The 11,353-nt window shown below is 34.5% G+C and overlaps 3 protein-coding genes across 4 annotated transcripts; 2 read left to right on the forward strand and 1 right to left on the reverse strand.

Moving 5' to 3' along the window:
• Positions 1–19: 19 nt before the first annotated feature.
• LOC140881686 (LIM domain-containing protein PLIM2c-like) lies at positions 20–1,702 on the forward strand. Of its 2 annotated transcripts, none has more exons than XM_073287185.1 (5): positions 20–407; positions 627–726; positions 829–854; positions 959–1,048; positions 1,163–1,702. In XM_073287185.1, the coding sequence occupies exons 1-5, from the start codon at positions 270–272 to the stop codon at positions 1,436–1,438; spliced, it is 630 nt and encodes a 209-aa protein (XP_073143286.1). In that variant the 5' UTR covers positions 20–269; the 3' UTR covers positions 1,439–1,702. The 2 variants fall into 2 exon arrangements, with proteins under 2 accessions (XP_073143286.1, XP_073143285.1); XM_073287184.1 differs by having other exon boundaries at positions 21–407; positions 826–854.
• Positions 1,703–2,625: 923 nt separating this feature from the next.
• Positions 2,626–5,049, forward strand: LOC140882612 (bifunctional protein FolD 4, chloroplastic-like). Its single transcript, XM_073288711.1, has 5 exons — positions 2,626–2,932; positions 3,335–3,660; positions 3,927–4,163; positions 4,247–4,414; positions 4,558–5,049. The coding sequence occupies exons 1-5, from the start codon at positions 2,734–2,736 to the stop codon at positions 4,726–4,728; spliced, it is 1,101 nt and encodes a 366-aa protein (XP_073144812.1). The 5' UTR covers positions 2,626–2,733; the 3' UTR covers positions 4,729–5,049.
• A 3,436-nt stretch (positions 5,050–8,485) lies between these two features.
• LOC140883079 ((+)-neomenthol dehydrogenase-like) lies at positions 8,486–10,115 on the reverse strand. The gene is made up of 5 exons (XM_073289384.1): positions 9,983–10,115; positions 9,654–9,903; positions 9,506–9,583; positions 9,115–9,294; positions 8,486–9,042 (listed from the first exon to the last, which is right to left on the reverse strand). Exons 1-5 carry the CDS (start codon positions 10,006–10,008, stop codon positions 8,659–8,661), a joined length of 918 nt encoding a protein of 305 aa, XP_073145485.1. The 5' UTR covers positions 10,009–10,115; the 3' UTR covers positions 8,486–8,658.
• Between the last annotated feature and the right edge of the window lie 1,238 nt (positions 10,116–11,353).

Genomic DNA, 11,353 nt, shown 5'->3' on the forward strand with positions numbered 1-11,353 from the left:
CACCCCATTAATAATCCTCCGCTGCTTCACAACAATGGGATCTCCAATCGCTCATCCAAGAATCATCTGTTCCACAGTAGATTTTCAAACTTTTCCATTTATTGAGGGAAAAGAACTGAAAATTTCTGTGTTGGGCTGATATAAAATCGCTAAAGAACTTAAAGAGAAGGGTGTTTGTGGAGACAAGAATCGAAAATTTGCTTTTCCCTCAATCTTTGACCTGTTTAAAGTCTGAATATATAGAGAAGAAAAGGGGGAAAGGCAAAAAAATGGCAGCATTTACAGGGACTTTGGATAAGTGCACGGCTTGTGAAAAGACTGTTTATTTCATTGATTTGTTGACTACGGATGGAGCAATTTACCATAAATCATGTTTCAAATGCAGCCACTGCAAAGGAACTCTTGTGGTATGTGATCTTCTTTCCGAATTTTCTGTTTTCGTGTAATGTTTGTGCGAAGAAGGGCAAGAAAAAGGCGATTGCTTTTATTGGTTTGGTTCAGTCCCTTTTGTGAATGTGCATCCACCCCTGTGTTTCTCTTATTTCCATAATCCATCTCTTTTTTTTTTTCTTTAAGGTTTTGATATATTACCTTGGATCATCTAATCTTGCGGTTTTTCGTGGCAGATGAGCAACTACTCTTCAATGGATGGAGTTCTCTACTGCAAGCCACATTTTGAACAACTTTTCAAGGAGTCTGGAAACTTTAGCAAGAATTTTCAAACTTGTAATACACCTTACTTAGAAGTTCATTTGCCCCTTCAGTTATCAAATTATTACTTGTCAGACACCTACTTATTCTTTTGACCTTTGATCAATTTGTTAGCAGCAAAACCCGAGAGGGAAAATTCGCTGGTACGCCTATCTTCCTCCGTTGATCTTTCTGTTGTCATTGAAATGCTCTCAAATGACGAAAAGGGAAACTCAATATTTACTCATTCTTGTTTGAATTTATGCAGACAAGGATGCCTAGCAAGGTCTCTGCCATGTTCTCTGGGACTGTAGACAAATGCTCAGCTTGTAATAAAACTGTTTACCCCCTGGAGAAGGCAAGTAACTTGATATGTGTATATTTTTTTCCCAAAAATGTACAAAATTTAAAAAGAAAAATATGTAGAGGATATTTACTGATGATATGAATCCATTTTCTGCTAATCAAGCAGATGACAATGGAGGGAGAATCTTTTCACAAGTTATGCTTCAAATGTGCTCATGGAGGCTGCCCTCTCACGCACTCGTCCTATGCTGCATTGGATGGGATCCTATACTGCAAGGTCCATTTTCAACAACTATTCATGGAGAAAGGAAACTACCAACATGTCCTCGACGCTGCCACGAACAAAAAGAGTGGTGTAGAGCCGGTGCAGTCCGAGGATGAGGCCGAGCCAAAGGAGGAAGAGGGTGAAACAGAATCCGAGAAGGCGCAGGAACAATCTTAGAAGAACTTTTAATGTAATGTGTTTTTGGTGCAAATCATATATAAAAAAAAAAGTTACGGTTTTCTTTTCACCTTCTTCTTTCTTTTTATTCTTGAATCTTGACAGATTAGATTGTGTTGTATTTTATCGTGATTAGATTAATCATGTATTATTTAGAATCTGTCGTAGTGCTCAAGAATTTGTATGTGTTATTTCTATTGGGAGATTTCTGTACAATTTGTTGTTTAGATATATATTGGAAACAAAATAATTTACTTTGTGATACATTTGCATAAGAACATATAATAGGGATATGATATGAATATCTTCTCAAAACCTATATTTGTTTAAAAATTAAAATCAAATTTAAAGATACTGTTGTAAAGGAAAATTTTGAAAAATAACTCATCCAAGCTGACGAGCACAACTTTCCAATCCCTTTTGGTTCTTCAAGAGCCCGGTGGAATCATTTTTTAGCTGCTGGAACCTTTGGTTTCTCTTCCTCCTACTTGTTCTGATTTTTAATTTAGGGTCATTTTTCTTACAAAATAAAATGAAATAGAGAAGCAAATTCCTGGACATGCTAATTAGCTGAAACTGCTCTTAGCTAGCAACTTTGTTACATACATGATCAAACTTTTTTCAAGCTTCTCAATTACGTTTGAATTTTCGATTTTGTTCCGTAAGTTAACACAGCTCGTGGCGTAATGATATAAAACTTTCCATAGAGCGTTGTTAAGTCAAAACAAAACTACTCATCCCAATTCTAATAAAAAAAGTTAGAAAAATAAAAACAGAGAAAGAAAGTAATAGGGGGAAAAAACCTATGTAATATTTCTTTATACTTCACATAATTATCATTTGTGGTTTGCATAGGAATAGGAGTGGTTTTTCGATATACTGTATAAAAAATATTGGTATGAAAAAAATTAATACCGATATTGATACAGAAATTTTGAAATTTTGATATGGAGAAAATCCATATTGATACCGTATAGATACTGAAAAAAATTTCTTTATATCGAAAAGATGTCTGTATATCAAAAAAATTTCGATATAATATGTCAAAAACTCGTTATTTTGATCCGATAGAATCAATGAGAATATGCATACGGGGCCTTTCTTTTTTTTTTTTTTGAAAATTGGGCCTTTCTTTTCAATTGACTTTTTTTTTTATAAAAAGGTGAAAATTGCTACATCTCCAAACCTAAAACCCTAGCTATGATCATCAGTCTCAGTACGCACGTAGCATCGACATTTTCAGCAAGCAAGGAAGCATAGGGCTTAAAATCAGGCTCCAAATTTACCATCCCGAAATGGCGGCTGCCGCGGCGTCCACCGCTTTCAGCTTCTCCACAGATTGCTGCAATCGAGGGGCCAAAAGAGTGTTCCGAATCACTGCTCTTCAGGTGGCTTCGAATCGAGGGCCCTCTGCCTTTTTGAGGGGTGTGAGAACCATCAATACGAGTGCCTGTACCACCGCCTCACGGTGTTCCTCCTCTGGTTTTGTGAAAAGTAAGCCCACAATGCTGTGCTGAATGATTGTTCTTTATCTACTTTTTTCTTGATCAGTTATTTTTTAAATGTGGATGCACAACGGGCAGTCAATGGATGACTCCTAGAAATGGATTTCGTTTTCAAAAAATCAACTTTCCGTCATCTGAATAAATTCAGTTGGCTTGCCCATCAAATGAGTTCGTCCCAGAGAATCCCAAACTGTAACGGCTTTGATTTCTATGTGTAAATGTGTAGTTTGGTAACTGTAGAATTTTTAAAAGTAATGGTGTATAAAATGGGTTTGCATGTGTTAAACTGGGTTTCTATGTTTGCTACTGTTTATATTTCATTGTGATAGTTTTTCAATGCGGTCGTATCACGTATGACTATTATTTTTCTCGTTTCTGACGGATTCTGCAGCTGAAACCATCACTGAGGCTTCTGCCAAGGTCATTGATGGAAAATCAGTTGCCAAAGAAATCAGAGATGAAATTGCTATTGAGATATGTAGGATGAAAGAATCTATAGGGGTTGCTCCTGGACTGGCAGTCATTCTTGTCGGAGACAGGAAAGATTCTGCTACTTATGTACGCAACAAGAAGAAAGCCTGTGAATCTGTAGGGATCAAGTCATATGAAGTGCATTTGGCCGAAGACTCCTCAGAACAAGAAGTGCTCAAGTACATCTCAGGCTTCAATGATGATCCTTCGGTCCATGGTATCCTTGTTCAGTTGCCTCTACCTTCTGTAAGCCTCCTATATCTGAGTATTTGACTTTCCATTGCACTAATGTGGCTGAAAATTGTGCTTATGTATTCATAAAATATAGTAGGAGGATACATGCAGAAACATGTGAATGCAATTTTGTAAAGATAATTAGTAATTTCTTGTTAACCAATACTAGTGTAATAGAATACCCACCCTCTGTTTTCATCTGATGACCGCAACTTTCATTTCAACACTTTCCAATCATGGGATTGATTTTTGTTTTTGTGGTTATATTATTTGTGCAGCATATGAACGAGCAGAATGTCTTGAATGCTGTTTGTATCGAGAAAGATGTTGATGGCTTCAACCCTCTTAATATTGGTCGTCTAGCCATGAGAGATCGAGAACCATTATTTGTTCCATGTACTCCCAAAGGATGTATAGAATTATTGCATAGATATGGTGTAACAATCAAGGGGAAAAGGGCGGCTGTAATTGGCAGGAGTAATATTGTTGGGATGCCTGCTGCGCTCTTATTGCAAGTATGATGATTGTCGAGCATGTTGAGCAAGTTTAACGCTTTTTGTTGTCCTATTTCAAAATTTTTTCCTTGTTTTTCTGGCAGAGGGAAGATGCCACGGTCACTGTTGTCCATTCAAGAACAAAAAATCCGGAGGAGATCACAAGAGAAGCAGACATTGTTATCTCGGCTGTGGGGCAACCAAACATGTTGAGGGGTAGCTGGATCAAGCCTGGTTCTGTTATCATTGATGTCGGAATAAATCCAGTTGAGGTGTGCACAATTTTTTCCAATTTTTTTCTTTCTTTTGGTTTAAACTCAGCCCCATAGTGCATTATGTGTGATGCCTGACAGTAATCGTTTGTTTCCTTATACATGGTGGATTATTACAAGATTAGTGCCTTCTCATGTGACAGGATTCTAAGAGCCCTCGAGGCTATCGACTTGTTGGAGATGTTTGTTACGAGGAGGCAAGCCAGTTGGCTTCTGCTATAACCCCTGTTCCTGGGGGAGTTGGGCCTATGACTATAGCTATGCTTCTCTTAAACACCCTTGTCGCAGCAAAGAGAGCTAATAACTTCAAATGACATCTATGATCAGACGAGGGCATTTTCCTGCTCATGAATCTGACTCAGATCCGGCTCTCAGACGAGGGCATGTTCCTTCTCACCCATCTGACTGTGATTCTGCTGTTCCCGCAGAACTGGGCTTGGTATACAAGCCTCCATTGCCTTTCGTTTTTCCACCATCAAAGTTCCGTTGGGGCCGCCGAAGTTTCAAACTACGTGATAAATTTATAAAAATAGTTGGGCGTGAAGTTTTTGTGGAGACATGAAAAGGTTGCAATGTACGCTTGATTCAAAGACTTGAATCTCCATTGAATTATAAACGATGACGCTAATGAAATATGTCAAGAGTCGATTGTGATTATAAATGCAATGAGTAGATCATAACTCGAAAGGGGGACTGTACTCTACTGCATCACCCGGTTTCAGCCGTTGGAGAGTTATTTTAAGAATTATAAAAAAAGTTTCACCATTGCACCAAAGTTATTCAGATAATTCATCCAAGTATCTCAAGCAATATCTCGTCACAGCCTTTAGTAAAAACCTGCTAACGTACATTTTCCTCACAGCTGGAGTTAAGACTAATCAGAAGATGAGCTCTAATGGTAGATAATCCTAACATACCATTATTAATAATCTATGTATAAAATTATCCTATCTAATCACACGTTTTTCTCATCATATTATTTATCCATTTATTAATTATACTTTTAGGCACCGTTTGGTTTGAGTGATAGGATAAGTAATCCATAGATAAGTAATATAATGTAAATTAAAAATAAATAAGAAAAAATAGTTAATACATTATTTGATTTGATGGATAGATTATAATTTATTTGATTTAATTGATGTAAAATTATTAATTAATAAATATATAAATAACATGACGAAAATAAGGCGAAATTAATTGGGATAAGTTATACACATCAATCAAATCATTAATTATTTATCTTACATCAATCAAATCATTGAATTGAAATTACTATATTACCTCTCATAAATAATATTATTTATATATTTTTAATATTATTAAAAAGATAATATGGTAATTTACCATTTTTATATAAAATTTAATCAATCAAATCAAATAAACTATAATACATCAATCAAATCAAATCAGAAAACCACTATCCTTTCTTATTTATTTTTTATTACATTACATTACTTATCTATATATTACTTATCCCATCACCCGTACCAAACTGAGCATACAATTAATCTATTGTTGTCTCATTTTTGCAGGATATGGTGAAAAACCCTTCGAGGAGATACCATTCTAAGATTATATTCAAATTACTTCCACGACCGTATGAGATCTTGCCAACCTTGATCTTTTCGGAAAGAAGTAAAGATACAATTCTTCAATCAGTCGTTACAAATTAGAAAGTTTGACCAACATTTAGATTGTTTTTTTTAAGGTAAATATTTCCAACTCCTTTTATTTATTTTATTTTTTAGATCTTTCATTATTTTTTAAAAATATTTTATTGAAGGCATATTTTTAGTTTTCTTAAGAAAACTAGTTTTTTTTTTGGGCAATTTGCTCAAAAATCTCCAATTGCAAACATGTTTTGTTTTGGGATCCCTAGTCATAAAATGTGGTACAAAATCATACAAAATGTGATACAAAACCATACAAAATGTGGTATAAATTAACAAAAATTGTGGTACAAAAAAGTGACTAGAAAGTGAAAAGCAAAACATGTTTGCATTGGAGATTTTTTAGCAATTTACACTTTTTTTTTTCAGCATTATCTCATGCAACACGCATTTTTATTTCTTTATTTCTCTGAGAAAATTATCACAAAAACCCATGTCACCAAATTTTTATACTAAATATTTCATCAAGTCAAAGTTCTTTTGTCTTTTGTTCCCCTAAAATAAAATGCGTTTGAACAATGTGCCCGCATAAATGCCAAATTTTTACTTAAAATATCTAATTATGAGGTTACTAAAAGTGACCCCATAGTACTCGAAAAAAGAAAAGAAGAGAAAAATTAAGAGTGACCCTATAATTTTTAGTCTGGTCAATTTTTTTATTGCTAAAGGTGATCTTCCAAAATGTATTTTATTACTTAGGAGTTAGGAGATCAGTCATTTTTCAAAATAAAAAAAGTTTATGAAACTATAATAATAAAATATCTCTTCACAAACACCAAATTTTGATGATATTCGAATTTATTGATATCTATAAATCTCATTATATATAATGGCGGCATCAATTGGCAGGTGATATATGCTAATTGAACATATATATCCATTGATATCCTATGAGGAAATCACCTCAACTTATAGATGACCCTAAGTTAAAAGGAACATCCCTAATTTATCAGAGAGAGTTCAAGATCTCAGCTCGGGAACTCGGGAGCTCGGATAAGCTCCACCACATTAACTTCCAGCTCGAGTCGGGAGCTCGGCCAAGCTCCACCACTATAATTGCCAGCTCGGGTCGGGAGCTCGGCCTCGGGAGCTCAGCTCAGGTATCTGGGAGCTCAGCTCAGCCCTGATGACAATGAGGAGTTAGTTGGGTGAATTTGTTCGGCAACCTCGATGAACCAGCTAGGATGTTAGGATCAGTTTTTGAGATAAGATTTGGGCGAGATCTCAGCCTAGATATTCGGGATCATGATCCCGTGATTCTCGGGTTCTTAATAAGGGAGGTAAGCGAAAATTACGGATCTTTCTCCTATAAATATCAGGTTCATTTTCATTATTTGGATCCTAATTCTTCACTCGTATTCACACACCACTCTCTATATTTTCGCTATCCTAGCATCTGACTTGAGCGTCGGAGGGGATATGCCGGAACACCTTCCGGCCTCCCTTTAACACTTTTGTTAGTGGTTTCAGGTCAGCAGAAGCAGTTCATATTTTATTTGGAGGAGTTTCTTCACCTCATCCAAAGAGATCACTTAATTGAGGTACATCATCCATGATATTACATTAATCGTATGATTGATTATATGTCGATTTGTCAAATGTTATAAGAAAGTGGTATAAACATAACTTGAATTTTCGAATCTAGGATCACAAATACTGCGTTTCAAATTTCAATCGATTCAATGGGAATGACTATTGGTGCTACCAGTACTTTGAAATGTACCGTCATTTTCAAATATCTTTGAATAATTATTACATTAATTTTTTTAAAGAAAAAGCATATGTCGATAAATAAAAATCATGATCATGTAAAATTAAGTTACAATTTCTTTTTTATAAGATATTATCATACTCTATACTATATATATTAAATAAGAACACCTTAATAATTTTTTTGGACCTTAATATGCTCAACCTCAAATTAAAAAAAAAAAAAAAAAACCCCAAATAAAATTGTCAAATTACAAAAAAATACATATCCTATTAAAATCTAACACTTAAAATAAATGTTATATTATATACCACACCACATTATATTTATATATTACGTTACTAACGCATTGCTACTAGATGTATTTGTGTCAAGAGTCGGGTCAATTAATGCTACGAGACATACACTCCATTTTTTTTTCAAATGTTTGCGCAAACATCACGCTAAAAAAACCTACAAAAATCACTGATGGAGTTTTTTTTTTCCAGTGAGATGCTCACGCGAATATCTAATATTTTTCACCGTTTGATTTGAGTGATTTAATAAGTAATACATGGATAAGTAATATAATGTAATTAAAAATAAATAAAAAATAATAGTTAATATATTATTTGATTTGATGAATAAATTATAGTTTATTTTAATTAATTGATATAAAATTAATAATTAATAAATGGATAAATAATATAACAACAATAACGCAAGATTAAATAAGATAAGTTATACGTAAATTAATAATACACCAAACCAAACCATCATACTTGATCCATGGCTAGCTAGGTACATATAAAGAAGTGTAGTTTTTCTATTAGGACTGCTTAATTTTAAAAACATAAAATACAGAGACACTTCCTTATCATTCATTCTTCAAAAGATGACACTTCTTTGCGAACAAAGAACAAGCCCGACGGGCCGTCATCGGGCAACAGCGCCAGCATCACCGGGCCTTCCGCGCCCTCTTCAGTCGTGAAAATGCCAGTATTGAAGTTCATTTCCGTTGAGACGAAGCCGGGACACACGCAATTTATCCGAAAACTGGGGTACTTTCTAGCTAAGATCCTCGTGTATGCACTCATTGCTGCTTTCGACACAGCGTAAGCGCCAAGATATTGAGGCCAGCCTTTAGCTTCTAACGACCCCTCCTTCAAACTTTCCAAGAATTCATTCAATACTTGATCGATACTCTCTTCTGTCAGATTTTCAGCGTCGTTGAGTACCCCTTTCGCCCATTCATTCGGTATGTTCTGAAACAACGATATATGTCGTGTTTGAATATATCAGCAACCTATTCAAGATTTTAGAACGTACGTACGTACCTTCAGCTTGCCCATTGAAGACGAAACATTAACGATTCTCGGCGAAGATGAAGACTGGAGCAGGGGAAGCAGAGCTTCGGTGGTTCTTTTTGCACCATAGTAATTTGTTTGAAGAGCTTCCATGGCCAAGTCATGAGTCATGGCAGACACCCCATTCCAATTGATATTCTTTCTGTTTGTCTGCAAAATTCACTCCCCAAATCAACATAAAATTAACCAATTTTCAAGGAACTCGAAAAAACAAATTGAAATGTCGTATTATTAATTTGATCATATCTAACAAACACCACATAAACTCTTATCTTGAAGGTGATTAATTGGTTAGAAAACGAAATTCATTTGTACTATATATCGAGTCCCTTGTTGTTTAGGGAGGAGGAAATAAACGAACCCCGGCGCGGATGGCATCGATCGCAGCCCGGAAAGAATTGCTGTCGACTGTGGCTCCAAGAATCCCTGCATTGTTCACCTGCATCCACGTACCCTATTTAATTAAAGAACCCTTTTTTTATTTATAATTTCATCGAGTTCCGATGTACCAGAATATCGAGCTTTCCGAACCGAGACTTGACAAATTCAGCAAGCGAATCAACGCTTTGGGAATCAATCACGTCGAGGCGATGAAAAAACAGGAAATCAGAAAGGCCGGATTCTTTGTTCAGCTTTTCTACGGCTTCGAGCCCCCTTTTCTCGTCTCTAGCCGTCAAAACTACAGTGACGCCCTTTAACGCCAACTGCCGGCAAATCTCGAATCCAATCCCTTTGTTGGCGCCAGTAACCACAGCATACCTGGAAGTAGCATATATGGATACATCGAATTAAGGAAGTCAAAGAGAGAGAGAGAGCGTTAATTCAATGGGTCACTTACTTCTTGTTGTTTGTGTTCTCCGCCATGGATGAAGCTTGAAGATGGAAATGGCTAGATATCAAACTCTTGGTTGGTGTGTGTGTATTTTGGCATATACCTATCGTGGCACTGCCACCGCTTCATAACTCTTTTTTATTAAGTGAATTTTCAGAATTATCTTACGTTCGATATTGAGATTTTTTAAAAATATAAATGTGTGAGTTTGTAATTTCAATTGATTTTTACGTTTTGAGAAGTAACTCATCTAATACATCTATCATGTGTTTTTTAAGTACATGTATAATCTTGATTTTTAGATTATAAATATTTATATAAAGTAACTGATCTCAATAGGAGACTTGAGCATAAACTCGAGATCTAGAGCATATTAGAAAAAAACTTATAAATCTACCTAAATTGCAACCAACGAAATCGAAATTGAGACTAACTAAACTCAGGGCCTAAGCTTTAGTTATTGGCTAAGACATCATCGACAACTCTTCTATCATGTTATACTTGTTAGAGGCTGATTTTTTTAATATATATATATATATATATATATATATATACATAATATAAATAATGACAAGTATTACATATAAATTATCTTCTAATTGTGATTTAATAATACCTATATTAACAAATTAAACACATATATTATGTGTACAAGCTGCTAGTATTTGAAAATTACTCGATAATCATTTTTATCCAATAACCGAAATTTGGTATTAATGATATGAGTTGGCCTCTCTTATGAGACAATCTAACATAAAATAAGTCAATAAATTCATATTTATGATTTTAAAAAAAGTAAGAACCTTGATATAATATACAATGTTTAATTTTTATAGTCGAGAGGAGTTAGGGATTCCAGTATTTCCCTAAATTATAGATATAAACCATTTTTCAAAAAAAAAAAATTAAAAGTTAAAAGTGCCACATATGAGAGGCCTGTACGAATTACAATCATAAGATATGTATGTGGATGTGGAAATTGGAATAAGCTGGAAGCCCCGGAACGGAACGGAACTTAGAAATAAGTGTCCACGTGGGTGCATACAATTAACATATTAAACAGTAACGTGAAGTACGCTAATAGATGAGTGGCCGAGGGTTAAAATAATAAATATACTATTTTTTTTAAAAAATAAAAATATATATATTTAGATTAACTTCTCAAAGTCTTGAAAAGCAATTACAACCAACCAGTTAGGTATATATTATGAAATCATACGTATAATATTTTATAATAAAGAGCATCGTAAAATTTTTTTTAACAATAATTCTGCTTAAATAATTGTATTAATAAGTTTTCAAATAATTAAAGTTACCATTAAACTCTTAAATGCTAATTTATACATACACACATATATATGAGTTATGACACATGAT

The sequence above is a fragment of the Henckelia pumila genome, chromosome 2 (genome assembly GCF_033568475.1).
Source record: "Henckelia pumila isolate YLH828 chromosome 2, ASM3356847v2, whole genome shotgun sequence".
NCBI classification, from domain to species: domain Eukaryota; kingdom Viridiplantae; phylum Streptophyta; class Magnoliopsida; order Lamiales; family Gesneriaceae; genus Henckelia; species Henckelia pumila.